A 24,274-nucleotide genomic window follows, 5' to 3' on the forward strand; every position below is an offset into this window, starting at 1 on the left:
TAAAAGCTGTCTGGCGTCCTGACCTACGCCATCGCTCCATCTCAGGCGGCGTCTGCCTCGTCTTCTTTTTGTATCATAGATATTGCCCTTATAGACTTTCCGGGCTGGATCTTCCTCATCCATACAGATTAAGTGACCCGCCCACCGTAAACTGTTGAGCCGGATTTTCTCCACAGCCAGACGGTCGTGGTATTGCTCATAGATTTCGTCGTTATGTAGGTTAGGGAATGGTCCATGCTCATGTAGGGGGCCCAAAATTTTTCGGAGGATTCTCCTCTCGAACGTGGCAAGAGTTCGCAATTTTTTTGCTAAGAACCAATGTCACCGAGGAATACATAAGGACTGGCAAGATCATGGTCTTGCACAGTAAGAGCTTTGACCCTTTGGGGAGAGGATTCGGGCGAAAGTTTTTGTAAGCTCTATTGGCTGCCAAGAACCGTGAGCGGATTTCATCATCGTAGCTGTTATCAGTTGTGATTTTCGACCCAAGATAGGAGAAATTGTCAACGGTTTCAAAGTTGTATTCCCCTATCTTTATTCTTTCCGTTTGACCAGTGTGGTTTGATGTTGTTGGTTGGTTGGTTGTTGGTGCTAACACTGCCACCATATACTTTGTCTTGCCTTTATTGATGTGCAGCCAAAATCTCGCCCCGCCTGCGCGATCTAGATGGAGGCAGTTTGTACGTCTCGGGTCGTTCTTCCCATGATATCGATATCATCAGCATAGGGCAGTAGTTGAGTATACTTAAAGAGGATCGTACCTCTTGCATTCAGCATTTAGCATCACGGATCACTTTTTCCAGGGCCAGGTTAAAGAGGACGCATGATAGGGCATCCCCTTGTCGTAGGATGTTGTTGATGTCGAATGGTCTTGAAAGTGATCCTGCTGCTTTTATCTGGCCTCGCATATTGGTCAGGGTCAGTTTAGTCAGTCTTATTAATTTCGTCCAGATACCGAATTCTCTCATGGCCGTGTACCGTTTTACTGTGGCTATGCTATCATAGGCGGCTTTAAAGTCGATGAAAAAATGATGCAACTAATGTCCATATTACAAACAGTTTATTCATCGCTTGCCGTAAAGAGAAAATCTGATCTCTTGCTGATTTGTCTGGAATGAAGCCTCTTTCGTATAATGATGTTTTGGTCGCATGGGGCTATCTGACCTAGCAAGATAGCGGAAAATGTCTTGTAGATGGTGCTCAGCAACGTGATACCTCTATAATTGCTGCACTGCATGAAATCTCCCTTTTTATGTATGGGACTCGCTGTCCCACACCTTGAGCATAAATTGATGAACCACTTGGTATAATTGGTCGCCTCCATATTTATCCAATTCGGCTGTAATTCCATCGGCTCTTGGCGACTTATGATTTTTAAGCCGATAAATTGCACGGACGGTTTCTTCTATAGTTGGTGGTGACAGTATTTGTCCGTCGTCTTCAGTTAGCGGGATCTCTAACTCGCCGATGTTCTGGTTGTTCAGTAGTTCATCAAAGTACTCAACCCATCGCTCCAATATTCTATCAGAAATCAGATTTCCCTCTTTGTCTCGGCAGGATGAGCATCGAGGTGTATAAGGCTTCATCCTGCTGACTTGTTGGTAAAACTTCCGCGCCTGGTGCGGTTGCTCCCTGTACTTTTCGACTTCACTGACCTGTGGGTTCCCCCAGGCTTCCTTTTTCCGTCTGTGAAGTCACTTCTCCTCTGGACGGAGTTCGTGATAAGTCTCCGCGCGTGTCCGCGTTCTTTGAGAATGCAACATTACTCGGTATGCAGCATCCTTCCGGTCCGTTGCTAGCTTACATCCATCGTCGAACCAGCCGTTCCGACTCTTTTTGAGGCTGAGACCAAGTATGTTTGTGGCCGTATTTATGATAAGATTCTTCAGGTGATTATGAAGATCATTTGTTAATGCTTCATCTCCAGGATCTCTGTTGACTGCGGTTATTGCGGCATCCACTTCCCCCTTATAGGTGTTACGGAGGGCTGTGTTATGAATGGCTTCAGTATTCGCTCTCGCCTGATTGTCAGAGGGGATTCTGGGTGCTGTTGTCATTCGAGCTCGAAGCACCATACCAACGAGATAATGATCCGAGTATATATTGGTCCCCCTATATGTTCTGACATTCATCAAGGCTGAGAGGTGGCGGCGTTCGATCAACACGTGGTCAATTTGGTTGAAAGTAGTCCCACCTGGACAGGCCCACGTTTGTTTGTGGACCGCTTCCCGCGCAAACCAGATACTTCCAACAACCATTTCATGTGACGCTGCTAATTGAATAACCCGCAGTCCGTTATCATTTGTATTTTGATGTAAGCTATGGGAGCCAAAGTATCGCCTGAATACGGGTTCCTTCCCTACTTGACTTTTAAAATCCCCAAGTATGATTTTGATATCATAACAGGGACAAGCTTCGAAGGTTCGTTCTACTGCCTCGTAGAAGGTATCCTTCTCCGACTCTACAGTCTCTCTGTAGGGGCGTGAACGTTAATGAGGCTTATATCTCTAAATTTGCCTCCCAAGCGCAGAGTGCATAGCCGTTCGCTTATGTTTTCAAAAGCCGATAACAACAGGTTTTATTTTTTGGCTGACTAAGAAACCCACTCCGAGCACATGATTTACTGAATGGCCACTATAATTAATGGTGTACTGAGCCTTCTTTAGGAAACCGGTCCCTATCCAACGCATCTCCTCCAACGCTGTTACATCAGCTAGCTGCTTGGCAGCTCCATACCTGTACAGGGAGCGCACGTTCCATGAGAAAATGCGCAAATTGTTATCCCGTTTTCGTTGCCGCGTTCGTCGTTGAGTAGTCAATCCAGTCCAAGGCTACTTTTGTGACTTCGTAACAAGTTGTTTTCCGTGTAGGATTGTCAGCCCTACCCAACCCTCCTCTTGGAGGACTAGTTAGTACAATTTGTTTCGTTTTTAGGCGCGAGAGACTCGCCTTCATCCTTCTCCGTCTGCAGCTTTTCGTTAAGAAAGAGCTCCCAGCGGTCACCACGTGGAGGTGGAGATAGGGTTTAGTAGTGGAGCTGTTGGTGTTGGTTCAGCTGGCGTTTCGCACGTATTATGCTCCACCGTGGGACCTATGCTCCCCTTTGACCACCCATAATGGATCAGGACCTTGAATTGTGTTAGAACACTTCATTTAAGATCGTAAAGTACACTGCAGTATAGTGTAGGAGGCAATGTGATCAGCATTGTGCTTGCCCGAGATTATTACCCTAATTTGAATTAGATACTCATTCACAGTTGACACGATAACGACCTTTAACTATTGCATTGAGTGTTTTGACAAAAACGTTTATTAGCGATATTGGCCTGAAATTGCAGACGTCCGTGAGATCTTTGTTTTTTTTTTTTTTTGAATCGGAACTACAAGAATGATTCTCTACCCCAGTGGCACCGATTTCTGCATCCATAGAGAATTTAAGGCCTCTAATAGCTATGCCTGAACAAATTAATTCAGGTTACGCAACATATCGTAGGTGATGCCACCCCTGGAGCGAATAAGGAAACGTGTTTCGGAAGTACTTTCTTCAGATTTGCAAGTGAAAGTGGTTGGTGTACACCAGCCATAGGTGGTTTAGACGAAGGTAGCCCCGACGATGGATGGTATTAAGCCTTAAGCAGACCAAGGTATATGCCTTTTTATTCGTTATTCCATGAGAATTTTAGTTTAGTTTCCTGGGAGAGTTCCGGATTCGTTTGATGAAGGTTAGGATTAGATTGGGATTGGAGGATTGGGTTATTTCCTTAATTTTGGCATTCCAATGCTGACGTTTGGTCTCCGCGTTCCCATTGAGTAGGCCTTGAAAATCTTTCTGTCGACATTATGAAACAAGTATCTTAACCATTCAAAGCAGGCCATGTTTATATCCTTCAAATATCTCAAATCAAAGTGATGTAAAGTCAGTTAAGTAAATTAATTGTGTCATTGCATTCAGTGTAAATTCTTGTTCGTTCTTGATTATCTTTTGTGTTTTACTTTGAAATTTTTTCTAAATTTTTCAATCCTTTTGAATGGATCCAAACGGCATTCCACAAAAAATCAATAGGCATGTTTTCAAAGCTTTAGGTCATTACGTGCAACAGCAGATTGGGCCCACTTTTACTCAGATTTATGATTATGTAAAAAAATGCAATAGAAACTTAAAGCCAGTAAAAAATCTGAGGGAAATGGTTCATAAGTCATTAGAAAATTTCATTCGAACCGGTGTTATATATAAGGATGCTTCGAACCATTTTGGAGTTCGATGCCCAATAATTGTATCTCAGCTAAGTAAGATGGAGCCGGTAAGTTGCTAGGAAAATGCTCACCAGCCTCTGATTTTGCTAATAATTGTCTCAATTTTGAAGAAGCAAGAAAATGAACCAACAACTTCACGAGGAGTAAGTAAGGCCTCCATACAAATTTCTATCAAAATCCAATTTTGACATCCCAAATTAACCATAAAACTTCCTTACTTCTGATCAATCTTAAGTTTACAATAAAACGTAAAAAATTTCCCCCCAGAATAAGGACAGTATTCGACCTCATATGCCTGTTAAAGGAAAAAAACGTGCTCCCAGTGATAGCTCTCTCGAAGAGGATAATGAAGAGAAAGCCACAAAACGCTTCCGAGGCAGAAAAGTTACAATTGAAAACCGCAAGGGCCGAAATATAGAACTGCCTCGAGTCCGGAAACACAGGATTTCTTCCATCACCTCTTCAGCATCACCAAAACGACCACCGCGGAAGCGATTAACCAATAACATGCCACAAAAAATTGATTTGAGTAAGATCAAACGAAATCTTTACCAGTTGCCCTTTTTATACGACTTTCACTCCAGGTAAAGTGGCAGAACATAGGAAAACCCAGAAAGGCCTAAATTTTGACGATTGCAGCACTGGTGAGGTATGATGGCATCCTTGAATACATAACCTTTATTCTATACTCAACCAGGACCTTTTACGAATTTTCAGCCTGGAGCAGATGACCGCGATTCAGGTGACGAATTCTGTGTGCATTCATCACCCAGTTTAGGAACTACAGATGAAAGGGGTCAATTACCAGATGCGTCAGATAATCCCACCGAGAACGTGGACCAATGCAATTTCAAACCGAAAATAATCCGTAGACGCAAAGTGAGAAAATTAGATATAACATCTTCCACACTAAATATTAACGAATTTTTAATGGTTTCCTGCAGAAAAAGGTCGACGAGGATGTCGGTAGTAAACTGAATTTTGTTATGTTTGACTGAAAAAAACGGTCGTTGCTTAGTAGGCGGTACCCTCACCATTTAGAAATCCAGAAATGTTGTTTTGTTCTGTGTTTGTTCCAAAGTAATTTGTTCGACTAATGAAGATTATGAATTATGATCCAATTTATTTTTTTCATTTTCCGAATTCAAACTGGTGTAGAACTTCTTTGTACATCTTCTTTTTCTTCAGCCTTTGTCCCGTTCACAAGCGGGGGTCTCCACTTCCGACTTCAAAATCCTCCGAGATTTCGCCTTGGTGCAGCACATGACGTATTGCGCCATCATATGTCGCTCAGATAATAGCTATTAGTTTCTCCGTAAAGCAGTGCAATTGAATAAAGCATTCCAAATACATTCCCTGTTCACACTATCCAAAGCTTTCTCGAAGTCGGTGAAGAGCAGGTGCAACGAAGATCTAAACTCCGCGCACTATTCCGAAATGATGTGGTTAATGCCGGAAGATCCGGAGCGGAAACCAGCCTGCTCTCTGTCGATAAAGCTTTCGAGATGTCCTTTCATGCGTTCCAAAATTATTTGAGCTATTATCTTTCCAACCGCAAGGAGCACAAAATACCCCTCCAATTGCCACACTCAAAAAGCATTCCCTTCTTTGAAATCTTGACGATCATCCCCTTCTTCCACTCTCTATGAAAGGTCTCGGATTCCCAAGATTTCGTACGAGTGGAAGTAGCAAAGCTGCAGTAACTGCAGGTGCAGCAATAAACAACTGTTCAACTTTACTTCGTTTGAGGGCATATCAATGCTGATTGATTGATGATTTATATTCTATTCGGAGCAACAGCTTGTATCGGCAGGCGATACGGTTAAGAATCGTGGTGAAATGTTCCTTCCACTTTTTCAGTTGCTCATCATCGTGGACGATTAGTCGACGGTGAATGTTCCTCACAGAACCATCAAAAGGTTCGCAACCACAAGCAAGTTATTTCGTCGTGATGGGGTGTACATTTCTGAGATCACTGCGTTCTGCGGCATCTCCTACTTCCCTGACCAGCACAATAACAAATTCCCTTTTGTCAGGGCGATCACTACGTTGAACTTCCCGGGATTTTACATGGTATTGGAACTCGAGCGCGTCACGCTCGCAAATCTAGCCTTTAATCCCCTTCATTTATCGATCCGCTTCCACGATTCCGCAATCAACAAGATCTTTTGACATCCCTTCGGGACGTGCGTTTGACGGCAGCCCAATGCCCATTGATATCCTCAGGCGAGTTAATCAGTATATCTGCCGTCCAATCAGCAAGATACCTCTCCTGCCGTTGAGCGACAACTGGATCATATACAACACGCAACCAGATAGTGATCATTTTCGAGGCCAATGCCAGCGCCCCTCTTGTTATGCACATCCTGGAGATAACTCCTAAACCTACTGTGGCGGCACATCGAAAGCATGAACCACGATCGCATTGCAGTGGTGAATTCGCCTCCGCGGACGCACTGCACTGTCGCCGCAGCGGCAGGCGGTTTGGCACGAGGCGGGCGCGCAAGCTTTCCTTCTTCTAGATCGGACCGCCGGCGCGTGTGAATAAAGTGTATTATTCAACACAATGAAATGTATTAGGGTTTGACGAATGAAGATACAGTTTCTACACTTTATTTCTTCTGCGACGGAGATTGCTGTTAACTTCGAACGACTGCTGCCGTTTAATTCTCCGGTTGCCGGTCACCACTCTGCATAACTGTTACTTTGGATATCCGTTATTTTGTTCTTCAAATAACAAGTTTTATCACCTCCTCGTGGCCTCGTGCCAAACCCTCTGCCGCGGCGGCAGTACAATGCGTCGGCGGAGGCGAATTCTCCACTGCAGTGCGGTCGTGGTTCATGCCTCCGATGTGCCGCCACACTACTGCTTGACCTTACGGCAAGCTCTGAGCTCGAAAAATGTGCCAGCAATCACGGGACGATAGAAACTGCAAAAACCGCAAACCTCCCACCATTATCGTTACGACTGGCAAGGTCTTGTTTCCCCATTACACCGCATAATTGGTTTCAGACATCATCAATCTACCACGGTTGAGTTCGCAGAAAATATGGAAGTTTCCCATTTATATCCTGTTGTGGGGAATAGGGCATCCACACAGTCCATCCTTTACTTTTGTTATTTAAGCTTATAGCAACGGAGACAGTTACGTCTCTGTGGTTTTACGTGGCTACCTGTCTCGGGGACTTAATCCCTTGGTCTTCTTAAGACATGGTTTGATTTTGTGACCATAATCAGAGCCCCGCCGCAGCAAACTACAACGATACTAGTCTGTACCGAGTGCATAGCTCAGCATTCATACTGGTGGATGAAAGACCTACCTAAATCTCTACCGAACTACGGCCCCCGTGTTGAAACGCAACACCACCTCAAGGCCCAAAGGTCTCTGCTCGCTTCTCCTAAATTATGTGAATTCGGGGGCTATCCCGGTTCCCAAGGTACCAGTATACCCCTGGTAAGGTGTCATGACCTGTTGCCACTTCAGATGAGTCCCAAGCAGACTCGGGTCTGATCGCCCTAATTAGGCCTTTGGAGCATCCGCCTACTGCATCACGGCCGGCAAACCAATGTGAAACAGCGTCTCCCGGTGCTACCACTATGGAACTTCTCCGTGACCACTTAGGTTTGGTTCGGCCGGCAGGATTGCCGCCTCGTCTACCTCACCCCCACCTCTGAGCACCAGTAGCGGAGACAATCACAAAGACGAAGGCATCACCTCCATTACCGCCAGGTTTCGAACCCAAAAAAGAGGCTAATGCAAGCAATCCCCTTCCCCTCAGAACTTCCGAATACAATTGAATACAACGCAAATCATACGAAAAAGATATTTATAAGATAGCAAGGACGAGGAACGCCCTGGAAAAACCACTACAAAGAAATTATTTTCAGCTCGACAAAGAAACCCTGCCCATTTTGTTCACTGAACTGTTTCTACAAGTTTCTCGTCAAGCAATCTTTTCAACTGCTCACTGATAAATCACCATAGTTTCGAATTTTCCATAGGAGTAGATAGCTCCCAAAGATGACTCATTACAAAATCTTTTTCTGAAAAAGAAATGAGATCGTCAACACTGACCGCATATTATATTCAAACACTAGCTGACATAGGCAACGCCATTAATCGAAACGATTTGCAAAAGGTCGAAACAGGCCGTCACAACAACTCCCTTAAGTAAGAATCCCTGCAAAAACAGTTCGCTGGATCACAACTGTGGTGGGAAGACCTTCAAGAATCACAAAAGAGCTGAAACGATACTCGGACGGAGATCCAAGTCAGGTGGCTAGCTCGTCTAGAAATGTAAGCAATATGACTTCCTGCTTCACGGCTCTACACCCCTCTTTTTAAAATCAGGGAGAACAACTGGAAATTGATGTATATTTTGGGAGAAAATCATAGAGAAATGGCATACGGCACCGCGTTTGGAGCCCTGAAACTCATGAATATACAACGAAAATCCATTGTTGTTGCGGATTGCTCGGATTGTTGACATCTAAATTTGCTACATCTCACAGTGTACTAAGAACTGAAATATTCAACATGCCCTTTTGGAAGCTCGAACTTTAAATATTTCAACTTTTAGTTTTTAGTTTCAGCTTTGCGCTTGTTTCTTCCAATACCTTCTAGTTTGTCTATTTAAAACGAAGGATTAATTACTAGCATTATACAATCAAAACCAAATTTTATTTTCAAAGGAGCTTCATTTATTCGATTCATTCACAAAACAAAATTCTCAAGTGACAACTGTTCTGCATCCTTATTAATCGCTACATTACAATCTTCAGATAATATCACAACCCCGCTATCCTCATAATCAGCACAGTCTACATTGTCTTCCAAGTGGCAAAGGATCCCATCATCTTCATATGTGGGAAAAAAGAACTCCGGCTGATCCCACTGCTTCTTCTCTCCAATCCCGAAGTGTTTGTCAGTTTCCAAATGATGAGATAACTTTTCCGCACTCTCAAAACGATTATTACAAGTCACGCACCGTAGAACATGCATTTGTCGTCGAATATAATTGACTATTTTGATTTTTTGATAGAAGTTCAATGGCTTGAGCTCTTTCTCAAAGTCAAAACCATGACAGAGTATCATATGAGATTTTACTTTTGTGAAATCCACATCACTTGTAGAACAGAATAAGCACGTAAGATTTTGTTTATCCCCATCCCAGTCGGACCAATCTGATTCACTGTCTTCGCCATTGATAATAGCATTATTCTCCTCTGCGTCGTCGTTATGTTTCTTACTATTCTGATTATTAGGGCTGTTTACGGCCTCAACCCGTTGCCTATTGCTGTTTTGTGAACGCTTCCGTGGCTTCTTTATATTCTTCACATGCTTTGGCTTCTCTAGCTTATAATTAACAAGAAAGAACCTATCGAAAAATCTAATATCTGGGTTGATTCTCTTATGACCCTTCTTTCTCATATGCTCTTTGAGTGTAGCTCGATCTTTGAAGATTTTCTCACAGAACAAACAAATCAAATTTTCAAGCTTGCTCTGAACGACATCTATCAATTCGTCAATATAAACTAGATTTTCAGGCTTCCCCAGCTGTAGGAAGTGCTTGTTGAAAAGATGCTCTAAAAATTCGGATCGGAGTCCTTTGATAACTGTCCGGCAGTATAAGCATTCGCGGCAGAAATTCCGGTCGGTGAGTTCGAATTGATGTTGGACTAAGGCGTTTTCAAGGCGTGTGGCATGTAGTGTTTTTCTAAGTTCAAAGTCCTGAGGTAAAATGTCACTAAGAAGATAGTAGCGCTCGTTTTTTGATGGTGTCCCGTCCGGCAGTTGATCGAGCAGCATAGTGGTGCAGTATTCCTCGAGCTCATGATCTGAAAAAAATAAGGAGGAATTTCGTCCGATTTTAATATTCATGTGATCCAAAGAACGCAATAAATTTTCTTTTTTTATTATTACACAATTTCAAGGGGCTTAAAAATGTAAAATTTGTGATTATATATGGTTGCCAATCACCCCTTTGTTGGGTACAGCGCGCAAACTGCAGATATGCGCCATTATTCGCGGTTAACTGAAATGCGCTTCCCCCCATGATTTCCTGAGATTCCTGTTCTCTACTGTTCTGCCCCAAGTGCCCTTAGGACGACCCCCACGCTGGTCATCTTGGGAGAGTGGATTCCACTACATAGTGTAGCCCGCAATGCAATTGTCGCCCCTCCTTAATGTGTGACCTCTCCGCTGCCACTTCCGTTTTCCGATCACAATGCGTACGAGTGGCAGGCCTGGGCGCCGACTAAGTTCTTCGTTGGAGATAGTGTCAAGTCAGCCAACTCCGATGAAACGATGCAGGCTTGTCTTTTGGGTAACAGTGGAGTTCACTTTCCATGTGCTACTCCCATATAGGAACACTAGCCCAGAACATCCTCAACTTGATCTTGGTGTTGAGATAACTATATCTCCAGATTTTAGACAGAACATCGAAAGCGGATCTAGCGCTACTGATGCGCCAGACCACGTCCAGTTCGATGCCACCGTCGGCAGAAACCAAGCTTACCAAATGTGCAAATTGATCGACGCTTTCCATGTTCTGCCCATTAATGCAGATGGGGAGAGTGCGATGAGCTGTCAGACTGAGAACCTTGATTTTATTGGTGTTTGTTTTCAGTACAACTCAATTTGCCTCTCTTTTCAAATTCAGAGCCATTTGGTCAAAGTTCATGACCCGGCGAGAGAGCAAACAGATGTCATCAACGTAGTCGAGGTATATGAATTCCTCAACTTACTTCGGATTGGGCGGCATGAAGAACGTCACCGATAACACGAAGCAATCATATCGGTGGCAGAATGCAACGCTGGCGGACTCCGCCTTCAACCTCAAAATCCTCCGAGATTTTACCCCGGTGCAGCATGTGATAATATTAGTTTCTCCGAAATGCCTCTCTTACGTAGAGCACTCCCTGTTCACACTATCAAAAGCTTTCTCGAAATCAAAGAGGAGCTGATGCAACGATAAATAACTAAACCGTTTGAGTGCATTGATGGCGGAAATGATTTCTCTTCTACTTGAAGAAACAGTCCGTATCTACGTGTTACGTTGACTAACCATTTCATCCAAAAGAGGAGGAACCTCACCGTGTCTAATTCGGTTAAGAGGCATGGTGCAGTGTTCTTTCCACCTCTGCAGTTGTTCATCATCGTGGCTGAGAAGTCACCTGTCAACGTTCATCACATGACCTTCAAAAGATTTGCGACCATATACAAGCCCTTTCGTGATGCAGTATACACTTCTGAAATCATTGCGTTCTGCGACTGCGGCATCTCCCGCTTCCTTGACTAGTGGAATAGCAAATTCTCTCTTGTCACGGAGCACACTACGCTGAACTTCTCGGAGTTCAAACGGGTCACGCCCACCATTATTCGCAGCGGTCAATAGAGCCCTCAACCCTTTCCGTTAATCGATCCGCTTCCACATTCCGCTCCCAGCCAACTCTTAGGACGCCCTTTCGTGACGTGGCCGACGACCTGTATAGCACCCGAGAAAAGTGGATTTTTGATGGCAGCCCAATGCTAATCGACATTCTCAGGCGGGTTACTCAGTATATTTGCCGTTCTATCAGCACGATAACTCTCCCACTGCCAAGGGACAGCTAAGTCATACAAGCATTCGATCTTGAATTTGGGGGATCGGAGCTCTCCAACCCTACGTAAAGTGGTGAACGCGACACGAAAACCAACGTAAGCGACCATCAGATGGTGATCCCTTTCGAGCTCGATGTCAGCACCTCTCTTGTTATGCACATACAGGAGACCACCAGAAACCAACCATAGTCGGTTTTCGATAGCCAAAGGTTATAGTCGTGAGGTCCGTCCCTATCCAAGGCATTGTTCACGTTTCGGTAGCAGCAAAATTTCAAAATCTGCAGATTGCTACCTTACACATTTCTATTACGTTTAGTCGCCTCTTACGACAAGCAGGGAAGACTTTGGGTGTAACTCACAGGGCGACACCAAACTATCATGTTTTCCTTTATTGCCTTTGTTCTAACCGCCTGGTGCTCAGAGGTGGCGAGGAAGCAGACGGGACAGCAACCCTGTCGACTGAGTCAACACCTATTGACCAAGGAGAACCTCCAAATGGTGGTATCGGCAAAACCCTGTATTCACATTGACTTGCTGCTCATGATGTAGCAGGCAAATATCCCCAGGCCTTGGGCGATCAGGCCTGAGTCTGCGCGGAGCTCATCTGAAGTGGACTCAGCCATGAAGCTTCACCAGAACTTACATGGTACCACGGGAACCGGGATAGCCTTCCGAGAGCACATTTCTCAGAAAAATTCCTGCAGGATTTGATGTCGGACCGGTTATTTGCGGTTACCTTGTGGGAGTTTCATCAGGTTTATAGTTGTTCCCAAATCGCAGACAGAACTTCTTGTGAGCTCAAGCATGAAATTATACAACACGGGCGCTGTACTCCTTGGTTGCGATAGAGGTGTAAGGTACACTTCGCATCCACCGACATGAATGCTGAGCCAGCACTCATTATAAACCGGTACCGCTATGGCAGCCACAACAGAGCTCTGATTGTGGTATCCAAATCAATCCCTTTCCGAATAGGACCGTGGGGTTATGCCGACACGGCAGGTACTCATGTAGGACCACCAGGCCTTAACTGTCCGAGCAACCTGGGGAAGTTCATTTGATTGTACGCGGAAATTTCTCCTTTACCCACTACACAGATTTTTCTATTATTTCTGCCACACGCCACGTCCTTTCTTTTAAAACCCTCAAATTCGTGAGGAACGCACTGGCCCGTGACGCGTTAAATGATGACGATTTCGTGAGAAGAAAGAAGAAACGATCTCACTTACCCGATTAACAACTAACAGCGCAACTAGTGCTCAGAGGTGGCGGGGAGGAAGACGGGGCGGCAACCCTGCCGGCCGAACCAAAACTAAGTGGCCGAGGAGAACCTCCATAGTGGTGGCACCGGGAGACCCTGTATCACATTGGCTTGCCGACCGTGATGCAGTAGGCGAATGCTACAAAGGCATACTTAAGGCGATCAGACCCAGTCTGCACGGGGACTCATCTGAAGTGGCAATAGATCACGAAACCTTACCAGGGGTATACTCGTGCCATGGGAACCGGGATAGCCTCTGAATTCACATACTTCAGATGGACTACTGTTGATGTCCCTTTAGCTCGGTTGTTTGCGGTTGAACCCCTAGTGGGAACTTCCTGGGGATTCTAGTTGCGTTCAAACGAACAAAGACCTTCTGGCCTCACCGTAGTGTTGCGTTTCAGCACGGGTGCCGTACGCTTTAGTTCGGTAGAGATTTAGATAAGTCTTGCATCCACCAGCATGAATGCTGAGTCATGCACTCGGTAATGGCTGGTACCGTCGTAGCTTGCTGCGGTGGGGCTCTGATTGTGGTCACAAAATCAATCCGCGTCCGAAGAGGACCGTGGGATTACGTCCACGAGACAAGTACCCACGTAAAACATGTCCAAAAATGGAATGACCGCCTCATGGAACACGGTCTCATATTGAATCTAAATAAAACTGAATTTTTGACGACCGATACCCATGAAACAGGCAAAATCATTGTCAGCGGCAGTAACCTGCCCAGAACTGAGCGATTTAAATATCTCGGGTCAATGCTTGCAGCCAATGGAGAACTTCCTTATAAAATTTCTTCACTCATTAACGCAACCTGGATAAAGTGACGTTCCACAACGTGGGTTCTTCGTGATCGACGCATCAACGAATATCTCAAAGCTAAAATTTTTCGCAATGTCGTCCGTCCTATCGCTCTCTACGGTTCTGAGTGTTGGCCGACTATAAAAGACAATGAACGGTGTCTTGCGGTAATGGAGACGAAGATGTTGCATTGGACTAGTGGCGTGACACATTTTGATCACATCCGAAATGAGGATATCCGCGATCGATATGGAGTTGCACTGATCGTGGAAAACTTGCGAGAGGTTCGTCTTCGATGGAATGGTCACGTTATTCACGAGAAATCACTCACCAAGATTGGTCTAAAAATCGAAGTTGATGGTAGGCAACCAAAAGACCGGCCAAAATAACAGTGGCTTGATACGCTGGATGGGGATTCGAAAGCCTCACGATTGCATCCAGATGAGGCATTTGATAGAACCAAATGGCAAAACCGATCACGTCGAGCCGACCAGGCTTGTGAACGAGACAGAGGCTGAAGAAAAGGGGAACTGATTTGCATGTAGATGTGTACAGAACGCATGTCGACCCTCAATAGCTCCATGATGATATACGGGAATTGGTGCCAAACATGTCCTCTAGGGCAGTTCAGACGTTATATAAATAGGACCGTGTACTATAAGGCAGCCATGTTTCCAATACTCGTTAAGTTTTTCCAGATTTATAAGGAACATTTCAGCCCTGAGTATGTTCTTCACTGCAGCATGTAACATGTAACAAAATAGGTGACGCTCGCTTCTTTCAACCGGTGCCAGCTCTTTCTCATAATTCTAGTAGTTCGAAGGGTAAGGGTCTACACAACAAAATTGGCAATCAAGTTTTATTCATTGCCGAGGCCGATGAGAACCAAACGAAACACAAACAGCTCAGTTACCTCCAACTCTTTCTTTATCTCCATATGATGAAAGGCGGAAGTTTTTATTGAAAAAATGCGATTGAAATCGAGGAAAAACGTCCCAATTGATTTTCTAGATCTAAGGTTGACGACCTTGCCCGAAAAAACTACCAATTACGAAGCCGCAACAGGACCTTAGGACTTCACTGGAAATGCAACGAAATACTCGGTAACAAAATAGGATTGCTCGTTGGGGCCTTTTTTCATGGAACTTATGCTCTCTCTACAGAATGAAAACCGCTCACTCTGTTCCAATAATAGGCTGATATAGGTGGCTTACAAGAAATACTCCGGGATAGGTTTCTTGCCCCCAGAAATTCTCCTAAAGCATATAAACTCAGAGGGCTATCCCGGTTTCCCTGATACCAGATAACTTCCGGTGAGGCTCCGTGACCGAAGCCAGTTCAACTATTCGCCTACTGCATCACGACCAGCAAGTCAATGTGAATACAGCGTTTCCCAGTCTCCACCACGTGGAGACTCTCCTTAGTCACTTGATTTTGATTCAGTTCACAGGATTGCTGCCCCGTTTACCTCCTGGCCACCTCATAGCACCCCATGTATGATATCAAATCGTACTTGGAGATTACAACAGTCAAGTAGACAGGGAGCCTATAGGCGATGGTTTTTCACCTACATAAGTGTACCAATGATCATCCTACTAACAGTGTCACTCCTAATGGTCATTGGAAGTACCCAGTGAATCAACGTTCATTGTCTTTTATAGTTAGGCAACAATCGCAATTGTCCGCAGTCATGGTTCGAAGCCTTATATTCGGATAATTATTCTCTGTATAGTATTAACTCACCTTGAAACGCTTTCTGCCAATGCTCCAAATAACCTTTCAAGTCAGCAATATCGTCGACATCGGCGATAACTAGCCTGTGCTCGAGGTAAATATGCGCTAAATAGTCATCCTGGCCCTCGGGAAACTCAAATTGTTCTTTGCACTTTACACATTGCACTTGGTCTGAATCATCCCTAGGAACTTCGATTTTTGATGAAAGTGTGAGAGACGAAAGGATGTTTGTTTCAATTTCATTGTCTAATAACTTTTCCAACGACATCCTGAATTACGACCGGAATCAGGGGATTTCAGCCTCCAAGAACACGCTCCAGAGAGTCGCAGACCGACCACCTGGTGTTTATATGTCAAAATATTGCCTAATTGACAGCTGAACAGCTGTGAAATGTTGACTTTTGACTTGATATGTTCAATAATTAAATGGAAACGTCTACATGCCAAATTTATCAAGGGAGTATTCAAATTTAAAATACTTTAAAATACATATTTTCTCATTTATTATTTGGAATTTTATGTGGAACTGAAATTATCTGCTCACTGAACACAATAGTCTTCTATTTCAAAATGGTGTTCATAAAGCTGAAAACGAAACTTGGCGCAAGTGCCAGTTATTATACGGAAAGACAATACGAAGTGCTTGCTTAACTTTAAATAAACGGAGTGATTTGTTTTAATTATTTTATTCGAGTCGAATTACAATTAAATATTGCCTCCGTAAAAATAGCTTAGGAATCCACACTGCGCTAGAGGCAGTACTAACAATCTCCAAGTAATACGGCAGCTTGCACATTGGAATGGCCTAGAAATGGTCAATTACATTCATTCGAATGTTTTCGAGTGTCCCAACATGAAGTTCCTTAAGTTCCTTAAAGACTCACTGTCAGACAAATAAGACTCAGAATCTGTAGGGGTAGCATCTAGTTTTAAATCATTTAATAATAAAAATTTTCAAAACATCAACGGTATAATCGTGTTGCAGAGAATGGGGATAATTTTCAGTTGATTCCATTAAATCACGGCAATTTTTTATCCGGATTATCTTTTGGTCCTACGAAAGGATTTTTGGAACCAGTTTCGCAAATTTTACTCAGACTCAAATCCTGATAAATGGCGGCAGTGTGTGCCCAAAGAGTTCAATGAAGCACGTGGCATTTTGCATCACCATATGACGTTCTTGATAATAACTATTAACTTCTCCGAAATATCTCCGTGCGTAGAACATTCCAGATACATTTCCTATCCACACTTTCAAAGGCCTTCTCGGAATTGACCAAGAGCAGGTGAAATGGGGATCTGAACTCCGAACACTGTTCCAAAGTGATCCAAATGGTGTTGTAGTCAACAAACCCGGATCTAAAACGGAAATCCGCCTGTTCTCCATCGATCAAACTTCCCAGGTGTCCTTTGATACGTTCTAGGATCATTATCTCCGCGTGGATAAGGACAAGGTCGTCCAAAACCCCAGGATTCCCATGGACGACTGGATAGTTATCAGGAAGGAGGAACCCCAGACAAACAGCCAACTTTTTCTATCTCTTCTGTATAAAAAAGGTAATCTATAAAATGCGGTTCGGAGTCAGGAACGCAAAGATGAAAGTGTTCTGCGCTGCAGAACCGGAAGACGACCTGCATCTAATCGACGCCGCCAACGAGTTATTGGAGAAGATGAGGATCGACGGTCCGACGGGAATTAACGAACCCCCCACGCAAGCAGATCATGCTACGAGTAACGCAGGTAAATCTGGAGCACTCGAAGTGGACCTCCGCTAATCTACTCGTCTTCGTCCTAGAGGAAGACATGACATCGCACTAATACAGGAGCCTTGGGTCGGAGGCAACGGAACCGTCAAACGGTTCCAAATCAAATATTATAATTTAATCCACATTACAGGAAACGCTGAGCAGGACAGAGTTAGAGCATGTATCCTCGCGTGGAAGAGTCTGCACGCTTTTCTGTGTCCGAACCTGAGTTCCAGCGACCTAGTCGTGATCAAACCGGAATAGGTGGAATCAGACAACGTGTATATTTCCTCGGCTTACATGGCTCACGACTGATCAGCTCCCAACCTGTTAATAGCCTGCGACGCCAATCCAAGGTATACGTTTTGGGCAACTCGGAAATTAACGAGAAATGAGTCATTCTTTGATTTTATTATTAATACAAATCTATCGGTGTGTAACAGGGGCAGTACACCAACCTTTCATTTCTCCAGGCCGGAGAACTGTGACGATTGTCCTTGATATCATCCTACTAACCAACAAAGGGATTCTTAGAGTGGAGAACTCGACAGTGTCTAACCAGAAATCCTTCTCAGATCATAGTTGGATAGTTTTCAATCTAGATCTTGCCGCAGAGGCCTTCAAACCCTTCAGGCCTTTAAAGTTTCGTGCCGTGCTAAATACAGCAAGAAGACACTGCCACCGTTGTGGAATTAATATCTCTCCAGCCTCAGCAGCTGCCAAGAGGCAGTGTTCGTTGGGCTACTGTCAGAACATCAAAAGCATCAGCAAATCCGCAAGGTTTAATAATAAGATTCTGTCCAGGGAACATAGGAGCCCATTCTTTCTTAAAAAGTCGGAAGGCTTCTGGACGGAATCTTCTGGTGAAATCTTGAAGCTGCTGGTTCAGACGCACTTTCCCGACAGCGAGGAGGACTGTGAGTCAGAACCTTGCTTAGAGGGTTTGCAGCCACCCCAGCTGTGCCCTGCTTATCAAACCGGTAATTACCGAGGATAAGATCAGCTGGACTGTTTCGTGTTGAAGACCCTAGAACGCGGACTGGACACCCACTTAAGGACGATTATGGAGAGAACGCCTTTCTCCAGGTCGCAGCATGCCTACCTCAAAGGCAAATCCACAGAAACCGCTCTCCACGAGATAATTGGCACGGTTGAACAGTCACTACAGTACAAACAGTATGCATTCAACAACGTTAGTACCAACGCCATCAACGCCTTGTACTCAGCGAAACCATCCTCCAGGCTGGCGGGGCAGTACAGAAACGCGCTGAACAGTCTGGACAGCACGCTCAAGTTCAATCTCCTCTGGGTTGCCGGTCATAAGAATATAGACGGAAATGAGCGAACTGACGGATTGGCTAGGCGGGGTTCTTCTTTTGACAGCCCTTCAGCGAGTACAGTCGGTGTCTCGCTGCCGACTTTTAAGGGCGGAATCTACTTGCACTACTTAACAGCGGCGGACCTCAGATAACATGTGGCAAGTCAAGGGTTATTTGGCCCGCTTATAACAAAACCCGATTACTAGAGCTCCTGTACCAGACGCGTACAAATGCATGCAATATTATGGCGGTCTGCATGGGGCACTGGACCATTGCGCCAGGCTCGGCATACCCTACAGTCCGCTTTGCCGAAGCGACAGAGAAGAGCGAGAAATTCTCAGGCACTTCCTTAGCTAGAGTCAGGTAGGGAACATGCAAATATCCCTCCACCCGTTGTACCCGAGATGGGTATTTTTTTTTCGCTTGCCTAACGTTCATCCCTTTTTCTCGCTCATTGGGAAAGATCTCAGATTTCCAAGATTTACAAATGGTTGGAAGCAGCAGCTCTGCTCTGCAGAGACTGCAAGAGCTGCAATGAATCGCGCGGGAAGACTGTCAAGCCCGGCAGCCTTACACTCCTTAAGTGCGTTGATGGTCGAGATGCCTTTATCCGCATGTTACGGTGGCTAGCCATTTCGTTCACAAGAGGCGGAACTTCATAAGATGTAAAACGGTTAAAAACCGTGATGAAATATTCTCTCCATCTTAGGCTGCTCGTCGTTGTGGAAGAGTCAACACACGCTACGCTGCACCTCGCGACATATCCTGGTATTGAAAGTTGAGGCAGCTTTAAATATCAATCCAAAATTTTAACCCCTCTAATTTAGTGATAATAGGTTTAGCCGATATCGAGTAAATTTTTTATGAGAGACAGGTTGACAGATGCATTTAATCGATTTTAATAATTTTTTGTTTTACACAAAACCCTAAGATACATCTTTATTCATAACAAAATTGAGATATTCATATGTACATGAATCTGTATATTTTACAATATTTCAAACTTCATCCTTATCACTTTTATTCTTGTTTATCGCTTCAACCGTGTGCTTATGCCTGTCTTGTGCCCTCTTCACTTTTCCGGTTCTTCCTTGTTTCATCGTCCTTTTCGCACCAAATGCCTCCAAAAACTTTCGCAGTTCAGGAACAATATCAACTGACTCTGGGAGATGTATCTGACGTAGAGTTCGGGATGGTATCATGAAATTCTCGAACTCATATTGTAATCCTTTTTGATCTATGTACACGACTTCATTCAATGTGATGTTCATGTAGGCGTCAACATCGGTAACCCGACCAGCAACTGAAGTCTCGTTTCGTAAATCAATTAACACGGCTTTATTTATGAGCAGCAGTGGAACGGCGGATAGAGTGTTGTGAAGGAGATACTTCTCACGGCGGCCTGCAGTGCCGGCGATGAACAAAGCTTCCCGCGACATTGCGATGGTGAGGTGAGAAGTACTGATGAGGAGCTGAAAAGAAATGAATGATGGGAGATTAATTATCAAGAGATTATGTTTTTGATCACTCCAAGGGGAATTTAAAAATATAAGGTCTTTTATGAAGTAATTAAAACTTGCTTTTTCTATTCGCTAGTGTTATTTATTGGTTTTGCAAATGCCGACATTTCCGGAACCACTTGTTCCCTTCATCAACATCGACTGGTAGTGATTGACCAGCACCTAGATGTAACTTCACTACTACACGCGCTTGTTCGCCTTTGTGATAGCCGCGCTCAGGAGTGAGCACCTTTATATTAATTCACAAACACGGCACTAATGCGAATTATATTCAATTTAGTTTGGCAATTGACCCGCTCGGTTTAAGCAATAGTAGTAGTACCTACTTCTCAAATTCAGAAAATATCTGATGGTTTCGTCACAATTGCTGCTTCTGACAGATATTTATTGTATTTCCGTATTACCTACGCCGACCTGCTTAAGTGCAACGCACCTAACTAAGCCAGAAGCTGCGAGAAGCTTTGGTGTAATCCATATAGCAACTAGAGACGTTTCTTTGGTCTCTAGTTCTATGTCCTACAACTACCGAGTCAATAATGAGTTTCTCTTTGCATCTCTATAATTTAACTAGGCAGCCCTTCCGCTTCTCGGCCCAGATGTTGGTCACGGGGCACGCATTGTCTCTTCCAATTAAAACGACGTTATGAATTTGTAGAGAGTTGGTAAGCAAATCATCGGGATAGTGGCATGGCGGGCGCTTTCAGCAGTAATTCACTTAACATGCTCATTATGCGGGCAACCTCCAAATTCCATCTTAATACACTTTTGCTTCTGTTACCAAAAACTCCACTCTATTGGAATTCGTTGAAAAATTTGAACAAACTCTACTGGTTCCTCGCATTCTGAGCACGTCTGGAGTGACTTTCGCCTTACCGTCGTAACCGACTGAAAGTTTCTGCTTTAGTGTGTCCAGAATCTCAACTACTCTACTCATTGGAAATGTTACAGTTCCAGTAGACCCTCTGCACTTCATTTTTCAGTCGTTTGCTGGCATTGACAATACTCAGTTGAATCACGCCGACGTTCCAAACGGATTTTCCATGGTAGATCTCTTTTTTCACTCAAACCAATAACACAGAGACGAATCATCTGACCGAGGAATCAGACAACCGCAACTGCACCAAAATACACAAATTATTGTAATTATAGCAGCGACATATCAGCACACAGTCGAGATGCAATCTCATCAGTGATTTTACCACTTCATTCATATATTTATATACAATTTGTACGTTACAGCAATGTTCAAATGTTCCGACCAGTCCGAAGAGAACATTGACCTTGCATTTGAACTTGACCAGTTCTTATATTTCAAAATGCAGGCCTAATGGTTGATCTAGCTGAGGCGAATGAAAATGCATTTTGCATGAAAATAAGGGGATCAAGACCGGGTAATCAATTGATAGCGGAACGCTTGACTGAAGAATTGATAATTTGCACATTGACATTTGGGACTGTAAACCTAAAGGGGCAGTAAAAGTCAATGAGGTCCTCTGCATCCGACGTTCACAACACCGCTGATATCCGGAACACGTTTAACTCAACGCCTGCTCCGAATACGTGAGTCTATTACAGATTTTAATCTTAATTTTGTTATTTGTGTGATTGGTTAATCAGAATGCAATCGATGCGTATCAGAAGAAGTTTCATTTTTATTCCCTTAAAATCATAAGGAAATAATTTCCAAAAGTGGTGAATCTTACTGATCGATAACGATCGAACTATTATTATGAAAGTTATAATAGGTCAAAGTTGTCGCTTCAAATCAAAGACCGAATGTCAGTATCACACGAAAGTGGATATTCACACACAATATACGCATATATTACGTGCTAGGTGCTAATGGGGGAAGGAAAGGGGGTTTCGGTCCATAATCGCATCTTTTTTTGAGTATTTTATTTTTTCTTTCTTTTTTCTATTTATTTTAAATTTTTTATACTATTTTGATATTTTATCTATTTTGCATTAAATTCACTCTTACCAATCTAAGTCCGGCATGCGCCTCGCCTTTGCGGATGGGTTGAATTCGACACTTCTGTAATCCAAATTCCACCCGGATATCACAGCTAAACATGTCTACTATCCGCAACAGAATTCTACGGTGGTCGTCAGTACCAGCATATAGCTTGATGTCATCTAAGTACATCAAGTGTGTCAGTTCTCAGTTAGCACGTAGGCCATATTTTATTGCAAATCCATACCCTCTAGCATCCTTCAGTAGCCATGAAAGGGAGTTCAGTGCCATTCAAAATCAAATGGGGCTCAACGTATATAGATCGACTCTGAGGTATTAGCACCCTCAGATGAACGCATTGATGAGGTGGAATGTCACCCCTCCATGGCTGTCGCCAAAAAAACTTTACTAATTTGGAATCAGTGCGATAAAGTCGTAGGCTATCGATTAGCCGGGTATGTGGTACGCTGTCGAAATCCTTATCATAATCGATATAACAATTAAAGAGGTTCTTTTTGACCTCAAATTGCTTGTCCTACAACTACCGAGTCGATAATGAGTTACTCTTTGCAACAGGCTGAGAATATATTTTTTGCGATTCCATTCAATGGCGATGTGACGTAGCAAGTTATTGTGACACGACGAGGTGGAAAGCGAAGAGCTGGGACTCAACACTGTGTCTCAGTGAATTCTTTAATCGGGTTATTGAGGAAAATAGAATACCATCTGGCGGACAAGAAAGCCTCACAGTTCCAATATGAAAAAAGAAAGGTAGTTCAGCAGCGTTCAAATTACCGCCCGATCCGGTTGCTGTACTATACTATAAAGATTTTTGAACGCATTCTTGGCAACCGTAATCGCGACAACGTTCAAGTAATCGCGAATCAAGCCGGGTTTGTCAAGAACTCCGGAACTATTGACATAATACACGCTGGGCGGTTACTAATTGAGGAACGCTATTGTTGCGGGAAGCATAGCATAGTCCCCTAAACTTATCCAAAAAGTGAAGATTCAATGATATTTTCACTATTGCGAATCGTTTTTTGGCATCACCGCATTGAGCCAGCTTAGCCAGAAATCAAGGAATTGGTCTCCGCTGACAAGATGATACTAAGGTCCACACATGCAAGTCGCTCAATGTTTGATTTTTAGCTTTTGAGTTAGGTTGACAGGTGACGGAATAATTTTGTATTCATTTAAATTACACTCACATTCCAATCTCTCACCAAATTCCAAATAAAATCCCTGACCACCAAATGAGTACAATTTCAAATGTTGTTTTGACTTTTGTCAAACATCAAGTGGTGCCTAATGCAAATAGTGTCGAATTCACAATAACAAATTGAATTTTATCGGTTCACAATACTCATTTCTGCTTTCGAATCCATATTCGAAAAACATGTCCTCCTCCTCCAGCCAATCAGACAAAACACAATAAAAAAAAACACATCTTTTGACAGTTCCATCATCAAAGTGAAATACGAATTGTCAAGAGAAATTCCCATACATATACGTACGTACAGTTTCGCAATTTGTTATCTGTTTTTTCCCTAACTCCGACGGCCGATTTTCGCGTCGTAATTGTCGTTTACCAGACCAGCGATTTGTGCCGCGGAACGGAAAATATCCACGGTTTGTCACGTAATCTGGGTGCTCCTCCGAAATAATGGAAAAGTCCGCATGAAATTCGGCTTCAAGGAAAGTGGGTGAGACGTTTCCTTTTCGTATGTTGTGCCGCTGGTGCACTGAAGAACCAGACGAGAGTGTCGGGGACAGTACTTTTCGTCGGTTCGGTAGTGGCTTTGGAGTGAGGTCTTGGCTCGGCCAGGATCTGGTGATTTTCCGCATTGCGAGTGAGCCTACACCGCGGGCGAACAAACAACAAAAGTCGCTTTTGTCAAGATATATTTTTACTTTGTTGACGTGTTCAAGTGCTTTCTTCTTGCAAAGTGGAATTTTTTCATGGAGGCGAGCGATCTAGTGGGCTGAAATCAACGTCATAGGTGAAAGGAGCCAGAACATTTTCGAGGTAGGTCGTCTGCGTAGTGTTTATTTGGAAGCGAGGGCGCAACAGGTACATG

The 24,274-nt window shown here is 43.8% G+C and overlaps 4 protein-coding genes across 11 annotated transcripts in view; 2 read left to right on the forward strand and 2 right to left on the reverse strand.

Moving 5' to 3' along the window:
- Positions 1–3,875: 3,875 nt before the first annotated feature.
- LOC119654715 lies at positions 3,876–5,375 on the forward strand. Of its 2 annotated transcripts, none has more exons than XM_038060234.1 (6): positions 3,876–4,301; positions 4,365–4,406; positions 4,522–4,783; positions 4,839–4,903; positions 4,972–5,133; positions 5,199–5,375. In XM_038060234.1, the coding sequence occupies exons 1-6, from the start codon at positions 4,029–4,031 to the stop codon at positions 5,250–5,252; spliced, it is 858 nt and encodes a 285-aa protein (XP_037916162.1). In that variant the 5' UTR covers positions 3,876–4,028; the 3' UTR covers positions 5,253–5,375. The 2 variants fall into 2 exon arrangements, with proteins under 2 accessions (XP_037916162.1, XP_037916164.1); XM_038060236.1 differs by having other exon boundaries at positions 3,877–4,301; positions 4,365–4,397.
- A 3,563-nt stretch (positions 5,376–8,938) lies between these two features.
- LOC119655843 (zinc finger protein 277) lies at positions 8,939–16,040 on the reverse strand. Its single transcript, XM_038061955.1, has 2 exons — positions 15,664–16,040; positions 8,939–10,093 (listed from the first exon to the last, which is right to left on the reverse strand). The coding sequence occupies exons 1-2, from the start codon at positions 15,920–15,922 to the stop codon at positions 8,970–8,972; spliced, it is 1,383 nt and encodes a 460-aa protein (XP_037917883.1). The 5' UTR covers positions 15,923–16,040; the 3' UTR covers positions 8,939–8,969.
- A 3,550-nt stretch (positions 16,041–19,590) lies between these two features.
- On the reverse strand, positions 19,591–24,080 carry LOC119656321 (U7 snRNA-associated Sm-like protein LSm10). Of its 6 annotated transcripts, XM_038062778.1 has the most exons (3): positions 22,441–23,367; positions 22,221–22,375; positions 19,591–20,191 (listed from the first exon to the last, which is right to left on the reverse strand). In XM_038062778.1, exons 1-3 carry the CDS (start codon positions 22,448–22,450, stop codon positions 19,718–19,720), a joined length of 639 nt encoding a protein of 212 aa, XP_037918706.1. In that variant the 5' UTR covers positions 22,451–23,367; the 3' UTR covers positions 19,591–19,717. The 6 variants fall into 6 exon arrangements, with proteins under 6 accessions (XP_037918706.1, XP_037918705.1, XP_037918711.1 ...); XM_038062777.1 differs by lacking the exons at positions 22,221–22,375; positions 22,441–23,367 and adding an exon at positions 23,715–24,080; XM_038062783.1 differs by lacking the exons at positions 22,221–22,375; positions 22,441–23,367 and adding an exon at positions 23,711–23,729.
- A 20-nt stretch (positions 24,081–24,100) lies between these two features.
- The window catches only part of LOC119656320 (TGF-beta-activated kinase 1 and MAP3K7-binding protein 3), a 146,667-nt gene continuing 146,493 nt past the window's right edge, over positions 24,101–24,274 (forward strand). For both annotated transcript variants that reach the window (XM_038062776.1, XM_038062772.1), the window contains exon 1: positions 24,101–24,222. The gene's annotated coding sequence lies outside the window, so the exon portion shown is untranslated. The remainder of the gene's footprint in view (positions 24,223–24,274) is intronic.

This window comes from Hermetia illucens, chromosome 4, assembly GCF_905115235.1.
Source record: "Hermetia illucens chromosome 4, iHerIll2.2.curated.20191125, whole genome shotgun sequence".
Taxonomy (NCBI): Eukaryota; Metazoa; Arthropoda; class Insecta; order Diptera; family Stratiomyidae; genus Hermetia; species Hermetia illucens.